Below are 22,980 nucleotides of genomic sequence, written 5' to 3' on the forward strand. Positions count from 1 at the left end.
TTTCACATGCAACGCACGCGGAGATCTAGTTCTATTAAAATTTCACAAGGAATTAAGAAAAAAAGATTGAAAAAAATAATTGAATTTTTCCCATCTCTTTGCGCTTTTCTTGATGGATCAATCAACATTTGGGAAGATCACTCGGGGGCTGGAGAAGTGATTCATTTGGGCCTTTTCCATTGTCCACTAAGAATGCCATCTTCAGTCCCCATGTCGTGTGGACCTCCAAATGGCAATGCATGAACGAGACCCCTGCAAAATCGAAAGCAGCATCGATGAGCCCGATCAGATTCGAAACCAAAATATGGAAACAAGAGAAGAATTAGATTGCAAGATAGACATAATCGGTGTTTGTATATATACCTGGATTGTCGGCTCTGAATCTAATTGCTACCCATCCCCCAGAAGGTACGCTGATTGTGCTCCTCTCGACCGGGTCAACGAGATTCAACTTCTTTGGATCCTTATTGGGGTTGTAGTTCCCCAGTCCCTTCCCGGCGGCGAAGAAATTGAACCTGTGAAGGTGAATGGAGTGGTTCTCTGGCGCGATTATCCCAGTATCTTGCAGCACAAGCTAAACTGTGGAGCTGTACCTGAGCCTATAGACTTTAGTCCCTCTGGTGGTCCGCAAATTTGACAGGGAAGTGCCAGTGTAGTTAAATTGGAATGGTGGGTTTGCCGGAAAATCAGTAGTGAACACTCTGCTGATGTTGAAGAAATGTGCTTGGAGAAGGGAAGTGGTTGGCATCACAAAAGTGACATTGTTGATATCAGCAACCACCCTGCTTCCGTTGCCTGCCTTGCAAGTAGAGCAAGGGTGGATCCCTAATCCAACGGTGAAGAACAGGCTGTAGTCAACATTCTTTGGCACCCGTGCCGGGTACTTCTTTGAGTTTAAGCTCCGGAGGGAGTTTATGAACTTGTTGGCCACTGCAGTGGCGTTCTTGGGTGGCGGGATGGTGAGGGTTGTCTAGCTGTTGGCCTGAGTGCCCAAGTAGTGCAAGGTGGCGGTTGCTGTGATGTTATCGACTGCTATAGGTGAGTCCATGAATGGGGAGCAGCCACCAGGTACTTGCCAGAGCTCTTATCAGCCCTGACAAGGACGTTAGTGGTCTGCCCTGGGGCTATCACAATCGTGTCAATCTTGAAGGGCTTCATGTAGGTGGCATCAACTTCCACCGCTGTCAGCTTGTGCCCAGCCATCTTGAAGAAGAGCTCCTCACTGAGGGCAGCATTGAGGATGCGCAACATATAGGTCTTGCCATTCTCGACCGGCAATGTAAATCCACCTGCAAAATTCCATTTAATACATTAATTATTCCATCAACGAACATGCTGAAGTATACTAATATATTAGACTCCACTGAAAAGATAATTGAACATGATGTTGTGTCTGTCCATAGAGCACCTTGCCGTAATTACAGTACCCTGTGAAGGGCAGTTGGAAACTTGTCCAGGATGTCCATTAATGGTGTGAGCGTCAGACACATTTGGTGCGAGCCCTGATTTAAGAGCCTCATTGATCACTGCTTCAGTGTCCGATTTTCAGCACTCACCAAGTCTGACGATGACTTCCGTGTGGGGTTCAGGGAAGGGATACGGCACCCCGCGCTTGGGCAATACCTGGATGGCCCCATGCACAGTGGCCTTCGGCCACAGGATATGTGCATGCCACAGGAGCGTGCCCCTCTGTCCTGTGATGGTGAAGTTGTACACATAGCTCTGCCCTGCCTGGATGGGGCACTGTGTTATGTATGCCGGGCCATCTGCCCAACCTGTTCGAAGTTGCCTGATTCCATGCCTGCCAGCCCAAGAACACCATCTAAATTATGAACCTCGGCGTAAACTCCAGAGTTTATCTATCGGATAAATTATCGAACAGGCTGAAGGGCTTTTCTGGCCAGGAACAAAATCTAATGGGCCAGACTCTCAGGCCATGTACAGTCGTTCAAGTTGGATATAGATATATGTACCAAGAAAATCAAACTCACCAGTGGATGGAGACGTTGTACTTGACCCTGTTAACAACCTTCACCAGCACATTGTCACCTTCCCTGGCGTAGAGAGTTGGCCCGGGAAACTGCCCATTCAGGGTGACGATGGGCTTACTCGAACACGACCTTGTGGTGCTCTTCATCACCACCTGCTCACATCACCCTCGTTAATTAACTCCACCAAAGCATATTACTCCATATGGCCAATAAATGATGGTACTGCAAGTTATCCATGAGAATAGAAGCATTCCCATGCCATGGTCATTCAACTATATATTATGGAATTATGACGCTACATTATGAATTATCTGAAGGATATAGCGCTTACACTGAATGTGTACTTCCGAACTTTGCACTCGACGATTGCCGGGGAAAAGCATGCAATAACAAGCACCAGAATATGAACCCATCTACAGAACTCCATCTCTCCCTCACTCTGTTCTCCTCTCTTTCCCTCGTAACTTCTTTTCTTATCTGCAATTGCTTTCAGTAAAGCTTGACTGCTGTGTTTATGGATTGGAGTTTGAAGCTTATACATCAGCACTGATCGAGGATATACGTGCAGAGGGATTTTATTGGCTGGCTTGTCAATTTTTGAGCCCAAACAGTTTGGTGTCAACGTTGGGTTTATTAAAAGCTTGAAAATCAAGATTTCTTGGGAAAATTAAGGCTTAACCACACATGACTAGATCTCATTGTCTTAAACGTTACATAAACTCTTGTCATCATGAAATGACTGAATGTTGGTGACATAGAGTTTTTGGATTTCTTAACTTATTTTCAGTTTCTTGGCCAGCACTTGTTGGAATCTTGGCTACTAAAAACTATATGTGAATTGTTTTATTATAATTAATCTATCATATATATATATATATATATATATATATATATCCTATGCCGAGTTTTTCTGTTGGAGAGATGGTGACTTTTGACAAAGGACAAGCATCAAGGTCTCTTGCCAGAAAGAGGAAAGAGAGCCATCATGTTCATGGGGTTTTCGCTTCACTTACAATTGAATTTGGGGTTATTCAGCAAAAAATAAATAAATAAAAAGTGTTTTGGTTTTAGCTCTATCGGGTTAAATGTTTTAATTATTATGGTTTTATGAAGAGATTTCTACTCAGTAAATACTACTAATCAACATTCGATTGCATATATTACAACAAAGATAGAGATTTTGTGTATTTGGTCAGATGGTGTTCAGGTCATTTTGCGCACCTCGATTAGTCCACCTCCTTAAACAAGGCAAAGACATGTCATTCACACTCGACTTAGAGAATTAATTTATGGGGGTATTCCTGCATCACGGCCCAAAAATTTTAACACTGGTTGGATTGTGGACTGTTGAACTTCAAATTCTCATCTGGACCTTTGTCAAAATAAGTTGGAAAAATAAAGAAAATAAAGAAGACGAAGAATGGGCAAGAGAATAACGAGCAACCTCATGGACCAAATAAAGTTAGGGGAAAACGAGGCAAAATATCAAAAACAAAAAGGAAGAAAAAAGAAAAAAGAAAAAAAAAGAGTATCATCCTTTTTTCGGGTCGAGGCATTATCACGTAGGAACTTGCAAAAAATCAAAGAAAGGTGAAGGGACCTTTGGAAATTTAAGCTCAGAAGATTAATTAGTAGGAAGATCGGAGATCCTACGCCTACCTATACTCATCTCTACCATTAATCTCATCGTCTCTTCTCATAGTCAAAATCTAGCCATCCATTACCCTACAAACGGTCTCTTCTTTTGTTCTTTCCCTAAAATCCTAGCCACCATTTGCTACCATTCCGAAAATGAGAAAGTAGAACAAACAACATATGATTGACAGACCAGCCTTGTTGTTGGCCGGTGTAGGCCTAGACTGTTATCTGGGCTTATGTGGTCCGGAATGGCCGAGAACGGCAGGCAGCGGCCTTACCCCGATGGGGTTTTAGTCCCTTGCTATCCAATCGGTGGATGTTGTTTGTTAACCTGATGTTCCCATTCTTCTTGCCTTCTCCCGAACCTGTAAACCCCGTTATCGCTAAGATACACTTAAGACCCTACCGTTTAGCTCAAATATGGAAATTCTTCGAAAATCTAGAGCAGATTCCTCCGACCGAAGAAGGAGTTGCGAATCATTTAAGGACTCCTAATTCTCGCTAGGAGTCCTTCAGGCCAACAGTAAGCTTAAATTAAGGCTCTAGAGGGCTTAACTACATTGTTTGAGCTGAATTGTTAAGTGATTTTCGCATTGTATTTTCCTTGCGGTTGACTTGAGCATTTTTTCGGTGAATAATAGTTTTGAGCATTTTGACTGATACTTTTTTGATTAATGAATGAAATCCTCATTATTATCCAAATAAAAAAATAAAAAGATTGACAAGCCATGATTCACACTCTATTTTCAATGATTCTTGGTTCTAATCATTACGCTTTTAATTTAATCATATTTGTGTTGTATAGCAGTCCACATCAATACCACGGTATCGGATGGTTATGGAATGGATCATAAGAGTATCATTTACCACTCATTTGGGACCCGTAAAAAGTCAACATTTGGAATTTACTTCCAAAAAAGGTCAAACTCTTATGATAACCGTTGTAATTTTCCTTTAAAATATATCTTTCAAACTTTATGAGATATATAACCACCAATAATGTCGCTTTTCACATATATTGCAATATATAATTAGAGGAACTCCTTTTCATGTAAAAGTAGATAGATAGTTTCATTTACAATTTAGTCAGTCAAAATAGTAAATTTGGCAATATAATTACGGGAAATTTGGGGATAATATCGTTGGTTATTTGTTAGAAACTGATGGAGTCCTCTGACATCGCCCAAAATGATGGCAAGTTCATGTCCAAATGCAATCTCTCTGATGAATTATTTTAAATTTCAAATTCTTGATTTTTCTTAAATAATTGTACAATAAGAAAATTGGAGATCCCGAGAAGGAAAATTTTCTTCTCTCAAATTTATTCTGTCGTTGGCAAACAAATGACTGTTGAATTTCACAAGGATTTGAAAAAAAAAAAAGAATTGAATTTCTCCTCTCTGCTTGTGCTTTTTCTGATGGATCAACATTTGGGAAGGTCACTTGGCGGCGGGAGGAGCGACTCATTTAGGCCTTTTCCGTTGTCCACTAGGAATGCCATCTTCAGTCCCCATGTCGTGTGGACTTCCAAATGGCAATGCATGAACCAAACTCCTTCCAATTGAAAATATATAGCATCGATGAGTCCGATCAAATTCCAAACCAAAATGAAGAGTCAAGAGAACGACTAAATTCCATGGACATCATAATCAATTTATGTTTATATGTATGTACCTGGGTTGTCAGCTCTAAATCTGATGGCAACCCACCCCCCAGAAGGTACACCAATCGTGTTCCTCTCGACCGGGTCGACAAGGTTGAACTTCGTTGGGTCCTTCTTGGGGTTAAAGTTCCCCAGCCCCTTCCCGACCGCAAAGAAATTGAACCCATGAAGGTGAATGGGGTGGTTCTCTGGCGCGATTATCCCAGTGTCTTGCAGCACAAGTTGAATTGTGGAGTTGTACCTTAGCCTGTAGACCTTAGTCCCTCTGGTGGTCTGCAAATTTGACGGGGGAGTGCTGGTGTAGTTAAATCGGAATGGTGGGTTTGCCGGAAAATCAGTGGTGAACACTCCACTAATGTTGAAGAAATGTGCTTGGAGAAGGGCGGTGGTTGGCATCACGAAAGTGACATTGTTGATGTCAGCAACCACTCTGCTTCCATTGCCTGCCTTGCAAGAAGGGCAAGGGTTGATTCCCAGTCCTATGGTGAAGAACAGGTTGTGATCAACGGTCTTTGGGACACGTGCCGGGTACTTTTTTGAGTTCAAGCTCCGAAGGGACTCTATGAAATTGTTGGCCACTGCCGTGGCATTCTTTGGTGGCGGGATGGTGAGGGTCGTCTGGGTGTTGGCCAAGGTACCTGAGTAGTGCAGGGTGGCGGTTGCGGTCAAGTTATCAACTGCGATTGGCGAGTCCATGAATGGGGAGGCCACCACCAGGTACTTGCCAGAGCTCTTATCGGCTGTGACAAGAACATTAGTGGTCTGACCCGGAGCTATTACAATTGTGTCGATCTTGAAGGGCTTCACGTAGGTGGCATCAACTTCCACCACTGTCAACTTGTGCCCAGCGATCTTGAAGAAGAGCTCCTCATTGAGGGCAGCATTGATGATCCGCAACATATAGGTCTTCCCATTCTCGACCGGCAATGTAAATCCACCTGCAAAATTCCATATAGCTTATTAATTACCTTCAAAGAAATAGGTTTGATATAAGGGTACGGGATGCAGACAGCTTCTAAGTTCAATGTCTTTACGAATTACTTGGATACAATACCTCGTGAAGGGCAGTTGGAAACTTTTCCAGGATGTCCATTAATGGTGTGAGCGTCGGACACATTTGGCGCGAGCCCTGACTTGAGAGCCTCATTGATCACTGCTTCAGTATCCGATTTCCACCACTCACCAAGTATGACCACGACTTCCTTGTGGGGTTTGGGGAAGGGATATGGCACCCCGCGCTTGGGCAGGACTACAATGGCCCCGTGCACAGTGGCCCTCAGCCACAGTATGTGCGCATGCCATAGGAGCGTGCCCCTCTGTCCGGTGATGGTGAAGTTGTACACGTAGCTCTGCCCTGTCTGGATGGGGCACTGTGTTATGTACGCCGGGCCATCTGCCCAACCTGTTCGGAGTTGCCTGATTCCATGCCTGTGAGCACAAGAACATGGTCTAGAGTATGAACAACCTCGGCCAAGAGTCCGGAGCTCATTTACCAGTCAGTTGTCGACCAGTTCCAATGGCCTTTATGGACTGACCCAAAACCTAATGGACTCCCACCATCCCTTTAGTTTGTTATAGAAATCACACTAGTACGAAGAAAATCAAACTCACCAATGGACGGAGACGTTATACTTGACGTTGTTAACAACCTTCACCTGCACATTGTCACCTTCCCTGGCGTAAAGTGTGGGTCCTGGGAACAGCCCGTTCACAGTGACGATGGGCTTGCTCGAACACAAGCTCGTGGTGTTCTTCATCACCACCTGCTTACGTCACCATCGATAAATAACTCAACTACACATAATGGGATTATGAAGCTAGATATCGAGTATAACGTCTATCTAACCATGCATGAGTATGAAAGCTCAAGTATGTGAAGAGTTCCTCTACGGCACCAGTTTTTACCAGCCTAACAATTGTGAAACTAATGAGAGGGACAATATCAGTGAATTATTGGAAGGACGCTGAACTCACATTGAATGTGTACTTCCGAACTTTGCCCTCGACGATGGCCAGAGAAATGCATGCCATAAGAAACACCAGAACATGGAACCATCTAGAGAACTCCATCCCTCTGACTCGGTTCTCTTCACTCAGTTGATCTCTCTCCGTAATTTCTTTTTCTTATCTGCAATTGCTTTCAGGGAAGCTATTGATTGCTGTATGAATGGATTGGAGGATGAAGGCAAGTTTGAAGCTTATATATATAAGTACGTAGGTTACAATATGTGCAGAGGAATTTTCATTTGCTGGCTTGTCAATTTTTGAGCCAAAACAGTTTGGTGTCAATGTTGGGTTTCTTTTGAGGTTTGAAAATCAAGATTTCTCGGGAAAATTAAAGCTTAACCACATATGACTAGATCTCATTTTCTTAAACGTTACATAAAGTACTCTCATCTCCACGAAAGGACTGAAATGGCAGTGACTGTTATTTGAGACATAGATTTTTTTGATTAACTACTCAATCTCACTTTCTTGGCCAGCATTTGTTGGAATCTTGACTGCTAAATTAACTATATATGAGTTGTTTTTATTATAATTAATTGATCATATATATCCAACGCTGAATTTTTCTGTTGGAGATTATGACGTTTGACAATGGACAGCGAGTATGTTCCAGGCACATTCGAATATAAGGTCAAGCATCATTGTCTTCAAACAAGAAAACACTAAAGCTTCTTGCCAGAAATAGAAAAGAGAGCCATCATCATGGGATCTTTGCTTACAATTGAATTTGGGTTTCAGCTCTGTCGGGTTGAATGTCTGATATTGTTATGTGTACATGAAGAGATTTTCTACTCAATAATTCTACTGACCAGTATTCGATCATGTAGTATAACAAAGATGGAGACTTTGCGTATGTGATCAGGTGGTGTCAGTTTGCGCACAAATTTTGACTACTCCACCTCCCCAAATGAGTCAAACATCGAAGAATAGTGAAGGGACATACGGAAATTTAATAACTTTAGAAAGCTAAACAAGTCATCCTATCTCTACTCGTCAATGCGTTTGGATTTAGAGTTGATTTGAGTTTTGATTTTAATTAGTTTATAATAATTATATTGTTAAATTATAACAAAAATTATAAAAATGTAATGAATAGTTGAGATAAATAATAATTAAGTATTATTATATTATTAAATTATAATAAAAAGTATGAAAAAATAGTGAATAAATGAAATAAATTAATAATTAAGTAATTATTGTGTTATTAAATTAAAAATAAGTGAAATCTCATCTTCTCAAGATGTAAAGCCATCCATTACCCTACCTTCGGTCTCTTATAGCTCTTTTTCTCATATCCTAGCTAGCCACCATCTGCCGCTATCCTCTTAGTGGAGAATTGAAAAAATGAAAAGGTAAAAACAAATGAACGTATGATTGGTTGGTAGTGTTATGATTTACAACGTAAAGTTATTAGTGCCTTTTTCTAACTAAACTGTCATGATCACATCTTCTCCGCTTTCAATATAATTCTCGAACCTGATCACCACGCTTAATTTAGTCATGGCTGCATCGTGCATAGCATAGCGGTGGTTGCGTTATCTTTTCAGTCCACGCTAATTAGTTAAATCTTCCATTTGTAATTCTCCGCTGATGTGTGCATGAATCTATAAAAGCATAAATGACATACTATAGCAAGAAACAATATGCTGTTACTCGCCAAAATTCCTACATAGCGAGAAAATTTCGTTGATTAGCTCCGGAAAATGACACCTTCTGACTAAAGAACAATTCAATCAAGAAGTGATTAAGAATCTCATTTTGAGTAAAGTACATACGAGGTAACAAACATGAGTTAGGTGATGGGACTTAGCGAAGCTTAAGATATAATAATATGTCCTTTGACATCATTTTCGGTGACAAACTTCTGTAGAGTGAATTGACCTCAACTATTACTAGGTAATTTAAGCTTTTCTTAATGTATTAATTTAAGTTTGACTATATCTTCTTGAATTATATGTAATAAAAAATGAGTTTCCTTTCATATCATCAAACATATATAAATTTCTTTTAACAATTTAATTTTCATATTTCTAGTGTAGAATTCCTCCATCTAACGTGGGTTAATTCAAGTGATTTGGTGTTTGTTCCGCTTAAATAAGGTCTTGGAGTTCGAGTCCTTGTGAATGCAAAAAATCTACACTGGGAGAGTTTTACCCTCTTAGTTGGTCGACCTTGTTCGACTGGATTAGTCGGAGTCTAATTGAACTCCCGGATACCATGATTCACACCAAAAAGGTATACCCTCCGGAGCGATGAATAGAAATTTGATTATTTGTTAGAAATTGATGGAGTCCTCTGATATCCCACGAAATGATGGTAAGTTCATGTCCAAATGTAATCTCTCTGATGAATTATGAAATTTCAAATTCTATAGATTTCTCTAAAATAATTGGAGGATAAGAAAATTGGGGGTCCCGAGAAGGCAAATTTTCTTCTCTCGAATTTATTCGGACGTGGCAAACAAATAAATGACTCTGTTGAATTTCACAAGGAAAAATAATAATAATAATAACGAATTGAATTTCTTCTCTCTGCTTATGCTTTTTTCTGATGGATCAACATTTGGGAAGATCACTTGGGGGCGGCAGAAGTGATTGATTCGGGCCTTTTCCATTGTCCACTAGGAATGCCATCTTCAGTCCCCATGTCGTGTGGACTTCCAAATGGCAATGCATGAACCAGATCCCTGCCGCAATCGAAGATAGTATCGATGAGTCCGATCAGATTCATAACCAACAAATTGCATGGACATAATCGATTTATTGTATATTATATATATGCACCTGGATTGTCGGCTCTGAATCTTATGGCTACCCATCCCCCAGAAGGTACACCAATCGTGTTCCTCTCGACCGGGTCAACAAGGTTGAACTTCTTCGGGTCCTTCTTGGGGTTGTAGCTCCCCAGCCCCTTCCCGATGGCAAAGAAATTGAACCCGTGAAGGTGAATGGGGTGGTTCTCTGGCGCAATTATCCCGGTATCTTGCAGCACAAGTTGAACCGTTGAGTTGTACCTTAGCCTGTAGACCTTGGTCCCTCTGCTAGTCTGCAAATTTGATGGGGGAGTGCCAGTGTAGTTAAATTGGAACGGTGGGTTTGCCGGAAAATCAGTGGTGAACACTCCGCTGATGTTAAAGAAATATGCTTGAAGAAGGGCAGTGGTTGGCATCACAAAAGTGACATTGTTGATCTCAGCAACCACTCTGCTTCCGTTGCCTGCCTTGCAAGAAGGGCAAGGGTTGATTCCCAGTCCTACGGTGAAGAACAGATTGTGATCGACGGTCTTTGGGACACGTGCTGGGTACTTCTTCGAGTTCAAGCTCCGAAGGGACTCTATGAAATTGTTGGCCACTGCTGTCGCATTCTTTGGTGGCGGGATGGTGAGGGTCGTCTGGGTGTTGGCCAAGGTACCCGAGTAGTGCAGGGTGGCGGTCGCTGTCATATTATCGACTGCGATCGGTGAGTCCATGAATGGGGAGGCTGCCACCAGGTACTTGCCGGAGCTCTTGTCGGCCGTGACAAGGACGTTAGTGGTCTGCCCCGGAGCTATCACAATTGTGTCGATCTTGAAGGGCTTCACGTAGGTGGCATCAACTTCCACCACTGTCAACTTGTGCCCAGCGATCTTGAAGAAGAGCTCCTCATTGAGGGCAGCATTGATGATCCGCAACATATAGGTCTTCCCGTTCTCAACTGGCAATGTAAATCCGCCTGGAAAATTCCATCTAACTCTTTAATTACCATCAAAGAAATAAAAGTTCAATGTACGGGATGCAGACAACTTCTACGTTCGATGTCTTTGCGAATTTCTTGGATTACATATAATACCTTGTGAAGGGCAGTTGGAAACTTGTCCAGGATGGCCATTAATGGTATGAGCGTCGGACACATTCGGCGCAAGCCCTGACTTGAGAGCCTCATTGATCACTGCTTCAGTGTCTGATTTCCACCACTCACCAAGTATGACGATGACTTCCTTGTGGGGTTTAGGGAAGGGATACGGCACCCCGCGCTTGGGCAATACTACGATCGCCCCGTGCACAGTGACCCTCAGCCACAGGACGTGTGCATGCCATAGGAGCGTGCCCCTCTGTCCTGTGATGGTGAAGTTGTACACATAGCTTCGCCCTGTCTGGATGGGGCACTGTGTTATGTATGCCGGTCCATCTGCCCAACCTGTTCGGAGTTGCCTGATTCCATGCCTGCAAGCAGAGATAGGAGCTTATCGACCGGTCCCAGTGGCAGCTGTGGACTTATCCAGAATCGAATGGGCTCTGCCTCTCACCATCCTTTAAGTTGTTATAGAAATATAGCATAAATATAGAAAATCAAACTCACCAGTGGATGGAGACATTGTACTTGACATTGTTAACAACCTTCACCTGCACATTGTCACCTTCCCTGGCGTAGAGTGTTGGTCCTGGGAACTGCCCGTTCACTGTGACGATGGGCTTGCTCGAGCACAATCTTGCGGTGTTCTTCATCACCACCTGCTCACGTCGCCCTCATTAATTAACTATATAGTATGGAATTATGAAGCTATAATTTGTATTATCCAAAGTATATTAGTGCTTACATTGAATGTGTACTTCCGAACTTTGCACTCGACGATTGCCGGGGAAATGCATGCCATAATAAGAACCACAACATGAACCCATCGATGAAACTCCATCTCTCTCACAGTTTGTTCTCTTCTCTCTTTCCCCTGTAACTGTTTTTTTTTTCTTATCTGCAATTTCTTTATTGCTGTGTTGATGGATTGTAGCTGGAAGCTTATATAAGTACTAAGGTTATATGAGCAGAGGGATTTCATTTGCTGGCTTGTCAATTTTTGAGCCCAGCAGTTTGGTGTCAATGTTGGATATATTTTGAAGCTTGAAAATCATGATTTGTTGGAAAAAAATAAAGCCTAACCACAGATGACTAGATCTCACTTTCTTAAACGTTACATAAAGTCATGTCTCCATGAAAGGACTGAACGCTGGTTCCATTCTGTTATATGGGGATATAAGATTTGTTCGATTAGTTAACTTAATCTCACTTTCTTTGCCAGCATTTTTGAAATCTTGACTGCTAAAAACTATATATTAGTTGTTTATTAATTTTAATTAAGGTGATCATTTATACCCAATGCTAATTGTTTCTGTTGGAGATTATGACATTTGACAGCACATGTGTTCATTGAACAGTGAATATAAGGTTAAGCATCATTATCTTCAACTAGAACCACACCAAAGCTACTTGCTGTCAGGTCAGAATGTTTTGATTATTATTAACTCTCGATGAAGATAATTTTACCAGAAAATTCTACTTATCAACTTTCCATCGTGTATTATTATAAAGACTGAGATATTGTCTGCGCAGTTAATTCGTAAGCATGACCTGCCCGGCTTAATTTCAAAAGCACAGTTTCACCCTTACCATGACAATAACATACCCTATGTGGGAAATATTGTGTATATTTGAGAAATGAAAAAAAAAATATGTTAATATGTTTATTTTCTCTTTCTTTATCCATTATCCTCTATCCTGCATTATCCCTGTAAGAATGCAGTTAAAATTTTGAGATGTGATTTAGATCACAATGGAAAATCAATGGGCCGGCAACCGGGGCCCCAGTTACCAAAAGAAACTAAGCCCCCCAAAAAGCTACCAAAAGGAGGAGGAGGTGTTCAGGAAATAAGTTTAATATTTCCATTAGGGAAAAAAAATATTTTTAGGCCAACAAAGAAAGTAATTAGTAGTATAATTTCCTACCAAAAGGAGGTTCAACTGGGACTAGTATTTTCTGGCATGGCATGATTCCTCTACTTTAATTTGTTTATGGGTGCAATATAAAGGAATTTATTTTAAATTTATGAATTTTACATTACGACCCTTCAAAATTGAGATAAATTAGATCTCTTAAATTTTTATTGGGTTTATAGAGATTTACGCTCATTTCCATTAAAAAGCTAAAGCTGCTAAATGTTGGTATCCAAGTTACATATAAATCCATTAGATTTTTCTGAACTTTTTCGTGTGGGATTTTTACTCTTTTACACCTCAATACATGCTCTTAAGTGCAACGTGTGATCTTTTTTTTTATTTTCATTTGTCTATACGTTATCACGTGCCTTTAATCATCTGCCCTTATCAATTGGCCTCGAGCCGTGCTCATTTTCCGTGGTCAGGCGATGGGACTTACACGAGGCGCACTCTTAGCTGCTCTTGGATAAGTAAAACTTATTCCGTCTACAGTAGTTGGACTTGACTATGAGTCAACTATCACACTCAGGTAACAGGCCCATTCGATGCTCCACACTGGACTACAGTGTGGACTCTCGCATACACGCTTGGGCGCACATATGCGCAACCTAGCTGTGATACCACATTAAAAATTCATTGGGCTTATAGAGGTTCATGCCCATTTCTATTTAAAAACTCAACCTGTTAAATGATGGTATCTAAATCACATATAAATTCATTAGATTACTCTTGGAATTCTTGCTCTTTTACTCCTCAACAAGATCGACTCGATTGTTGCACGATTAATCAAGCGGCAAGAGCTTTACATCCATAGAGATATGCCGTGTACTAGTACAAGGTAGGACTATTGGCCAGTTCTTCCCTGATATGCGTTTTCTTTTTAGGTCATCGTGATGTCTAATTTTCTTATTTGTGTGCGTATATATAAAAGTATACATATCAAGCAATGATATATGCATATTCATCATCATCGCCAAAATATAATGCAGATATGGACCTTTCTTGCGTACATATAATATGGACCTTAATATCATTGTCTTTGTGTGACCAAAAAGAAAAGCAGAAAGGCCTTTCATTTCTTTATGAGTGCCTTCAGGGAATTGCTTGATGGAATACAACTTGGAATTGGATCAATTAAGGATTATTTCTGAACGATGTACATCGATGCCATAGGATACATGTTATGATTTGCATTTGAAAGATCGAAAAACTCAATGAATGTTCATAACACAATTGATCAAGGACCTTCCAACAGAGAGAGTTGAAGGAGCAAACTAATTGGGTTCGGACAAAATTTCAAATAATATCCTTCCTCACCGTGTCGTTTCCACTACGTCTTCTTGGTCACATATATAGCTTGCTACCTCTTCGGCCAACTCAGTCGTGATGACAGCTATTTTTTTGAAGTGAATGATAGGAAACTACTTGTTTTTTGGCCACACGATAGGAAACTGTGTCGCATTGATCTAATTAAAGTCGCAATCCTTTGATGACGACTCTTTGGCTCACTCGATTGAGATGATCATATAGATCTCTTTTTTCCGAACTGGGAGCAATATGAGGAGAGTTTCCAACCTGTCCTAAAAATATATATATATATAGTCACGGGATTCCTACTCGGACTTTCGTACTGTTTCCTGAGAAGATTCCGTTCTGCATCTCCACAATTAACCGACCCAACCCCAACCAACGCGATCTTGTTCTCTTTCATATAACCTCGACCAAGAATCCCATTCCTTACACATTATTCTCCTTCAATTTAGAAATTGAGAAAAGACGAATTCGAGTCGAGTCGAGTCGAGTCGAGTCGGGTGGCTGTGTTTCCTTAATTAGGTCCTTCCCGACAGAATAAAACTATCGCAGTAAAATTCCATTTGATTGCCGAATTAAACAGTTTGGTTGATAGGAGAAAACACCTTCGCTGTATGAGGTTTTAGTTTTTATTTCAAGTATTCGATACGAATGGTATGATGTCCTCTTCGTAGCCTAAAAATTGTCGTTCGGTTGTCAATGATAAGCTCATGACAAATGAAAGTTCATATATAAGACCCGTATTGGCCGTTCGAATCGGGTGAATCACGACCATCAGTCAACCGACTTAATAGTTATTCCGCATTCGAGATTCAGTCGCGAGAAATAATAGAATCTCTATAGTGAGAGAGAGAGTGACAAGGGAGAATTCTAACATAGCCCGCTTTTTTTTGTGATATTTTGTTAAATCAGTTGACCGCTCGAGTGAATTACCACAGGCTGTGCACAGCACACCTCAGCACGGCGTCATCCATTTATGGAAACGGTGGTCGTATTACCCATCTAGGCGCATTTTTGTTGATCCAGTTGTCCCAACCAACCCCTCCCACAATAGAGTAGAGAATATTGCCAAAAAAATCGTCCACATTCAATTCAAATTAAGCTGGCTCTCTCTCTCTCTCTCTCTCTCTCTCTCATAGATTCCCTTTTTTACTTTTATATCCATAATAATTAATTAATTTACATAAAATGTTATGAAATTGAGATATATATATATATATATATATATATAAAGAACCTCCTTAATTGGGTCCCAATGGCCAATGCCATTCACTTTCACTCCAATTTATGACCAATGTTTTGACATTCCCATAAGGCCAAAATAATTATAATTTTTCCTTTCCAGTAACCAACAATGTGAGGACTTTAGAGTAATTTACACTCCCAATCCCTCGAATTTGAGATAAATTAAGAAAAATCCTTCCAATGGCAATGGAGAAAAAGAAAGACTACTTTATCAATAGCTTCTTTGAATAAATTGTCAGTATCAGCCATTTTGGTACACTTATTTTGGGTTTACTGGTCTACTTGCCAGGGTATAGTCCAAATTGAACCCTAGAAAATTCAAAATCTTGATTGTCGCATGGACCAAAGTTTCAGCCTCGTACGTGACGTATTAAATTTGTCATCTAGTCCCCGTATTGACCATTCCTAGCGGATTTCGATGATGTGAGACAAGCTTCATAAAACAAGACCATGAAATGTCATTTTAATATTACAATTTGTGAAGTCAAGTGACAAAATCACTAAAGACAATATACTTTTCAGGGCTAAGCCATCGGAAGAATTTACAATGTATGTAGGTAATCATGCTTACGCAAGGAAGGAGCCCAATAAAGCAGCCGCATGGGCGCACTGGTCAGGTCATCATTTTCTATGTCCCAGCCTGGCAGGCCGGGACGAAGATATAGAAGGACGAAAAGAAAGGGGATATAATTAACCGTGTTGAGTAGTACAGAGACCAGATTGCAAATAGAAGAAGCTATATAACTATAAAGATACGCCCAGACGGAGAAGATCGTCGTCTTCATCCTCAGTTGGTTTCCCTCCTCTGTCTCCGGTTCTGCCAAGGGGAACCCTGCTGCAACCACCGCCCCCCCCCCCCCCCCCCCCCCCCCCCAAAAAAAAAAAACCTCCTCTCCCTTTCTCGTCATCAGTAAGCCCGAGACCAAATTTTCTCTTTTACCTTCTCGCTATTGCCATCATTCTGCTCTCAAGATCCTTCCCTTTTATCTGCACTGGAGACAAGGTGAGTCACTGGGGCTTTGCATACCCCTCAAGATTTTGCCCAAGCAGTCTTGTCTTTCTTATACCCTTTTGGCCTGTGGTGATTCGCAGCCCGGTGGCTATGGTGATTCCGTTCTGTGTGTCTGTCTCAGTGACTTATTATGGGAGTTTCTGTGATATGTGCTCAATTTAGGCTGGGAAAATATTTCCTGGCAATGATTTTAAGTGACTCCATTTCATGTATATAGTGGCCTGATACTCAAGTTATGTTAAATATTAGCTCTTCATATATCCTCAGGAATGAGGATCGTCTTCATTCCTAAGATCAGCGTTAAATTCAATAAAATCGGTCTTTCTCTGATGTATTAAGACTTGGAGAGATTGAGCTTATTGGGGTTTGTGTATATATCTTGTTGTGAACTTTGCGACTTTTAATTTCTACCCTGTCATTATCATCATTATATCATTATAATAATAAAAAGATAATGTTTAGTGGAATCTCTTAGGACGTGAATCTATATATATATATATATATATATACATTTCAAACGCACGAGCTTAGAGTGGTAAAGCATATCTCTTATAGCTGGGCATCGTGCTATTTATTGATTTAGCAATATAATATTGTTATTTAGTTGACCTTTTGATCATAGTATCCCATATCTTGTGGTGGATTTCCCTTGATTTCTGCTTGACTTATGATTCTCTTATTGATAGATAATGGAAGTATAGAATATGATAAAAGCGTGTGGACATGATTCGGGAAAGTCCTGCAGAAAATCAAAACGTAATGAAAATTTTCCTGATTTGGCCAACAAAATCAGCCTAATATAGTTAAGCGGAGTAGGGTTCCTCTTCTCTCTGGTATTTACGAATGGTGCATTTGGTTTCTTCTGAAACTTTAGATATTGTAATATAATTCGAGGAAATCATATTTCCTCCAAAAATTTTCGGATGAAAAACCTCCGCACGTGTCTATTTGTGAAACTGCCCATAGCTTTTGACATAATTACATATTTGCCTTATCCGAATCGGCTGAAATAGCAAAACTCTATAATTTGCAGTACATATGATTTGTCGATTGATGGTGGAGACTGATGTGTGCTGGAACTTGTAGGGAACTTTTATTCAATAATTACCCGTGCTGGATAACTGCTTCGGAAGGTTACCATGGGTGAAGAGGATGTCTATACTAATGATGGAACAGTGGACATCCACAAAAAGCCTGCAGATAGGAGGAAGACTGGGAAGTGGAAAGCATGCCGCTTTATTCTCGGTATGATTTGACTACAACAATTAATAACGCTGCTCCGTTTATAAGCTCTTGATTCTTCGTTGTGTGTTTGGAAAATTATCGGCTCTGTTCTTGCAGGAAATGAATGCTGTGAGAGATTGGCATACTATGGGATGAGTACCAATCTGGTGAACTTTCTTCAGAAGCGCTTGAACCAGGGAAATGTTACTGCCTCCAACAATGTCACCAATTGGTCAGGGACATGCTACATAACCCCACTTATTGGCGCATTCCTCGCAGATGCGTATATGGGAAGATATTGGACAATTGCTAGCTTTTCAATTATTTATGTCATGGTAAGTTGCCTCTGTATTCTGTCGAGGAGCAATTTCTACATATTGTCTAACCAATATTTATTTTTTGACCATATTTTGCAGATATTCTTTCTTTTGGATCATTAAAAGAGCAAAAGCTTCCATGTGTTTTACATTGCCTCAGCATCTAATTTGCATATTTTGCTCTTAATCTTCTGAGCAATTACATTGTTTCTCATGTTGAAGTGGACTTTCACTATCATCGACTTTCATCTGACTGGCAGTAGCATGGCATTCTTACTAGACTAGAAGTTGCGTTGCTTATATGAATGAGGACATTCTTTTCCTGCGAAATGATGAATTACTTATGACTATTGTTTGACAGGGAATGACACTCTTAACATTATCTGCTGCTGTTCCGGGACTAAAGCCCAGATGTGTAGACGATAAATGCTACCCCACAACTGGTAATGCTGCTGTGTGCTTTGTGGCCCTCTACATGATTGCTTTGGGCACAGGCGGGATCAAGCCCTGCGTCTCATCCTTCGGAGCAGATCAATTTGATGAAACCGATGAGGCCGAGAGGAAGAAGAAGAGCTCCTTTTTCAACTGGTTCTACCTCTCGATCAATATCGGCGCGCTTATTGCCTCCTCAGTTCTGGTGTGGATCCAGATGAACGTTGGATGGGATTGGGGGTTTGGTATCCCCGCAGTCGCAATGGCCCTTGCTATCGGGTTCTTCTTCTCCGGTAGCAAGTTGTACAGACTGCAAAAGCCTGGGGGTAGCCCCCTCACAAGGATTGCCCAAGTTATTGTTGCGGCTTTCAGAAAGATGAACATCAAAGTCCCTGCAGACAAGTCCCTTCTATATGAGACTGTCGACACTGAGTGTGTGATCCAAGGAAGCCGCAAGCTTGAGCATACGGATGAGTTGAGGTAATGACCGACAATTGCCTTATAACCTTATTTCTGGGTGGAGGCATGGATTTTCAAGGTGGTTTGATGTGTTGGTCTGAGTGGTAAAGTGGGTGGGCTACGGTGTGGTAGCATAAGAGGTTTTCAATTTAATGGCCCATGATACATGAAGACTGAAGTCACTGGTGTCAAAATTTTAAATTTCTTATATCTGGTGTTACTTAGCAGCTTAGATATCTACTAATCCAATGATTATGTTTAACCTCAAAAGATTCAAGCCGGTACTCTTGTGTGTTCCTCGTAAATGATTATCTGTAAGTTGCAACTGTTGTAGGTTCTTTGATAAGGCTGCGGTTGAGACCCCAACCGAGCAGACAAAAGGTCCGGTGAATCCATGGAGGCTGTGCACTGTTACGCAGATTGAGGAGCTGAAGTCGATCATTAGGATGCTTCCGGTGTGGGCCTCTGGGATTGTCTTCGCCACGGTCTATAGCCAGATGAGTACGATGTTCGTGCTACAGGGCAACACAATGGACCAGCACATGGGGCCTCACTTTGAGATCCCGTCAGCCTCCCTCTCCCTCTTCGACACCCTCAGTGTCATCTTCTGGGCCCCCGTCTATGACCAGGTCATTGTGCCCCTTGCTCGGAGGTACACGGGCCACGAGCGAGGTTTCACTCAGCTCCAAAGGATGGGGATCGGCCTTGTCATCTCTATCATCGCTATGGTTGTTGCTGGAATCTTAGAAGTTATTCGCCTCGACTACGTGAGGAAGAACAACTACTATGATTTGAAGTATATTCCCATGTCCATTTTCTGGCAAGTCCCGCAGTACTTCCTCATTGGTTGTGCCGAGGTCTTCACTTTTATTGGGCAGCTCGAGTTCTTCTACGACCAGGCGCCCGATGCCATGAGGAGCATGTGCTCGGCTCTCTCGCTCACCACCGTTGCACTTGGAAATTACCTGAGCACCCTTCTTGTGACAATTGTAACTGATGTGACAACTCGAAATGGGAAGCTCGGGTGGATCCCTGACAATCTGAACAGGGGGCATCTCGATTACTTTTACTGGCTTCTGGCGATACTCAGCCTGTTGAACTTCATCGTTTATCTGTGGATCGCGAGTCGATACACTTACAAGAAAGCGACTGGGCGAGCTCATTGACAGTCGGTCATCATTCGCTGGACTCTCTCTGTATAAAACTTGATCATATTTGTAGTTCTGCAGTCATTTCGAATGTTATTTGGCCTTGAGGATGCTTTGTAAATATTGGGGTGGGTTTATTGCTGTCTGGGAACCACGTAGTTTACTTCAGTTATGGTGTTTGCCGATTCTTGATTTAAATATGAATTAAGAAGTATTATATATGTCAGTTTCTCAATGGAAACAAATTAAAAGGTTTCCAAGTCCTTTGCCTCTTCTCACTGCCGCTCCTCACCAATAGTATTTTTTTTTTTTAATAAATGCTTCTCACCAATGGTAGTTTATGATAGCTGAATGAAAGAAGAACAACGATCAAACGATTGTTGACCGGAACGGGAACTAGCTCCACTTCTTGATATGTCTTGTTAGAATTTTACAGCAAAATGGGTGTTTTTCTAAACCCAAACCCAAGACTAGGCAAGGCAACGGATCGTCATAGAAGAACATAGTGAAGTGCCACTTCAATATTAAATTTTTATGATTACAAGTGACAACACTTGTAATATCCTTGGAGGCAAAGTACTCTTTTGGGATACGCCAATAATAAATCACGTATGTGATGCTTACACAAGGGAAAGCAGGGGCAATGCTGTATATTATGTTGATATCATTATATCAATATATATATATATATATATCGCATATTTTATATAAGAAATATATTGCAACTTTATATTAGTCATAAGTCTAAAAGTTTATTTCTAGAATTATATTATAAGGTAAACTATATAAATTAAAATTGTGCGTTTATTTAACTATAAAACTCCTACTCCAAACTACCCCAAATTCACCCAAAAAAATCCGTACTCCGTGCAAATATTTTTGCCCCTCCTCCAAGCTTTATGCAAAGGTTCCTCTCTGCCTTCCAAACTTTATTGATTATTTATTAGACACGATCTTATTAATTTTATTTTGATGAGTGTTAGCATATTTATATTAAAAAGTAGTTAAGAAGGTTTTAATTTTTTATGATAATACATATTGTTTCATTGAAAATTTTCATGGTTAGCTTTATACTGTTTGATGAACAAATCAGGAAAGATTGATGGAGGTTAGCATTAGCTAACCATATATTAATTGGAAATTACGCGTATATTTAACTATAAAATTCCTACTTCAAGTGGCCCCAAACTCACCCCAAAAAAATCCCTTCTCCATGCAAATATTCTTGCTCACCTCCAAACTTTATGCGAAGGTTCCTCTCTACCTTCCAAACTTTATTGGTTACTTATTATACATTATCTTATTAATTTTATTTTGATGAGTATTAGCATATTTATGTTAACTAGTAGTTAAGTAGGTCTAAATTTTTTATAGATAATATATGTTATTCGATTGAAAATTACTATGGTTAGTTTTATATTGTTTGATGAACAAATCAGGGAAGACTGGTGAAGGTTAGCATTGGCTAATCATAAAAAGAAGGCCATGGCCATCACGTTATACATTTATTTTATATTTTTATTTTTATATTTTTTCATTTTTCATTTTTTTATTTTTAAAAATATTTCTCTCGATATTAACTACTTTTTGCCCAATTTTATGATTTCTCTAGAAAATTCTTGGAGCAAAGAATTTTATTTTCTTGAACTATTTTAATTGTCAATAATTCTTCTCCTTTAAAGTTTCAATTCAAAAATGATATACAATATAAACTTTATGTTAATCTAATCTTACATGATTAATTTTTAATATTATTCTTCGTACTTACTATATATTTTATCTTTTTATAATCTTATACTAGGTACTATTTATTAGATAGATCTTCGAATTATTATATTGCCATATACATTTTATTTTCACCACATATTACTTATACATGAAAATTATATGCTAATTTATCTATGAGGAAAAGTATACTTTCTAATCGTTTTTCTCTCCTAAGATAATTATCTTAAATAGTATGTATGCCTTTAATATCGAGGAAAGATATATTCATGTATGTATGACTTAAATATAATCTATATGTATATCAATGAGTATTTAGGAAATATACTTTGTAACTCAAATTCTATATATATATATATATATATGAGAATCAAACTTAATAATTATATATATATATTAGGTCAACTTTTCATGAAATTTTTAGATTATTGTGATACAAATTTAAATTGAAAGAAATAGTATGGAATTAGGTTTTACTTTTTAAAATTCCTTTTCCGATTTTTCAACTTATATGGATCTCAATAAACTATTTATGTATAACCATCACTTCATTATTTGAAGATTTCTCTTTATAATCAAAAGCTGTAAAAATAATATATAGTTGAAAGATTTTACTTTTGCATAAACAAACTTCATATATATATATTAAGAAAATCGGTGTTCTTTTTTAGTAGGAAGAAAATCTTTTTTCATAAATACTAAAGTATTTCCTTATTAGTTTTATGGCTAATAGATTTAAAGGAAAGTGAAGTTTTCTCACTCAACAAATTCCTAATTTTCGTTCTCTAATAAAATTTGAGTCTATCTATATTTTTTCGCTTTATTTGTTTATTTATTGCATAGGAAATTTTGAGGTGTTATTTTTTCACTTGATCGTCTATAACTGTAAATATATTATGTATCTTCTATTTTCGTTACTTTTTTATTTACATTAAAATATTACTTTTATTTAAAAATCAGTGGTCCTCCAATAATCTTATTTGATTTTCAGTTGAAACAATTTCTAAATCGATAATTTTTTAAAAATTTCATAATATATTTATTTTAAATATTACATTCTC

The 22,980-nt window shown here is 39.5% G+C and overlaps 3 protein-coding genes and 1 pseudogene across 4 annotated transcripts; 1 reads left to right on the forward strand and 3 right to left on the reverse strand.

Annotated features, from left to right (window-relative positions):
* On the reverse strand, nt 1-2,418 carry LOC116193114 (annotated as a pseudogene).
* A 2,494-nt stretch (nt 2,419-4,912) lies between these two features.
* LOC116193760 (laccase-4-like) lies at nt 4,913-7,475 on the reverse strand. Of its 2 annotated transcripts, none has more exons than XM_031522516.1 (5): nt 7,267-7,475; nt 6,904-7,055; nt 6,347-6,720; nt 5,304-6,230; nt 4,913-5,183 (listed from the first exon to the last, which is right to left on the reverse strand). In XM_031522516.1, exons 1-5 carry the CDS (start codon nt 7,360-7,362, stop codon nt 5,053-5,055), a joined length of 1,680 nt encoding a protein of 559 aa, XP_031378376.1. In that variant the 5' UTR covers nt 7,363-7,475; the 3' UTR covers nt 4,913-5,052. The 2 variants fall into 2 exon arrangements, with proteins under 2 accessions (XP_031378376.1, XP_031378369.1); XM_031522509.1 differs by having other exon boundaries at nt 6,904-7,058.
* Nucleotides 7,476-9,648: 2,173 nt separating this feature from the next.
* Nucleotides 9,649-12,053, reverse strand: LOC116192848 (laccase-4-like). Its single transcript, XM_031521527.1, has 5 exons — nt 11,875-12,053; nt 11,637-11,788; nt 11,127-11,500; nt 10,083-11,009; nt 9,649-9,985 (listed from the first exon to the last, which is right to left on the reverse strand). Exons 1-5 carry the CDS (start codon nt 11,968-11,970, stop codon nt 9,855-9,857), a joined length of 1,680 nt encoding a protein of 559 aa, XP_031377387.1. The 5' UTR covers nt 11,971-12,053; the 3' UTR covers nt 9,649-9,854.
* Nucleotides 12,054-16,448: 4,395 nt separating this feature from the next.
* On the forward strand, nt 16,449-20,454 carry LOC116211537 (protein NRT1/ PTR FAMILY 8.1-like). The gene is made up of 5 exons (XM_031545980.1): nt 16,449-16,605; nt 17,701-17,859; nt 17,956-18,173; nt 18,517-19,067; nt 19,381-20,454. Exons 2-5 carry the CDS (start codon nt 17,754-17,756, stop codon nt 20,210-20,212), a joined length of 1,707 nt encoding a protein of 568 aa, XP_031401840.1. The 5' UTR covers nt 16,449-16,605; nt 17,701-17,753; the 3' UTR covers nt 20,213-20,454.
* The last annotated feature ends 2,526 nt before the right edge of the window (nt 20,455-22,980 follow it).

This window comes from Punica granatum, chromosome 1 (assembly GCF_007655135.1).
Source record: "Punica granatum isolate Tunisia-2019 chromosome 1, ASM765513v2, whole genome shotgun sequence".
Lineage (NCBI taxonomy): Eukaryota > Viridiplantae > Streptophyta > Magnoliopsida > Myrtales > Lythraceae > Punica > Punica granatum.

Bases quoted from the DNA above. Each gene is read 5' to 3' on its own strand.
- LOC116192848 (XM_031521527.1), bottom strand. From the start codon at position 11,970: ATGGAGTTTCATCGATGGGTTCATGTTGTGGTTCTTATTATGGCATGC. The intron at 11,010-11,126 runs GTATTATATGTA...GGAATTTTCCAG, and splicing joins TTCCAACTGCCCTTCACAAG to GCGGATTTACATTGCCAGTT. The intron at 9,986-10,082 runs GTGCATATATAT...CGATTGCGGCAG, and splicing joins ATTCAGAGCCGACAATCCAG to GGATCTGGTTCATGCATTGC.
- LOC116211537 (XM_031545980.1), top strand. From the start codon at position 17,754: ATGGGTGAAGAGGATGTCTATACTAATGATGGAACAGTGGACATCCAC. The intron at 17,860-17,955 runs GTATGATTTGAC...CTGTTCTTGCAG, and splicing joins AGCATGCCGCTTTATTCTCG to GAAATGAATGCTGTGAGAGA. The intron at 18,174-18,516 runs GTAAGTTGCCTC...ATTGTTTGACAG, and splicing joins TTTCAATTATTTATGTCATG to GGAATGACACTCTTAACATT.
- LOC116193760 (XM_031522509.1), bottom strand. From the start codon at position 7,362: ATGGAGTTCTCTAGATGGTTCCATGTTCTGGTGTTTCTTATGGCATGC. The intron at 6,231-6,346 runs GTATTGTATCCA...GGAATTTTGCAG, and splicing joins TTCCAACTGCCCTTCACGAG to GTGGATTTACATTGCCGGTC. The intron at 5,184-5,303 runs GTACATACATAT...TTCAATTGGAAG, and splicing joins ATTTAGAGCTGACAACCCAG to GAGTTTGGTTCATGCATTGC.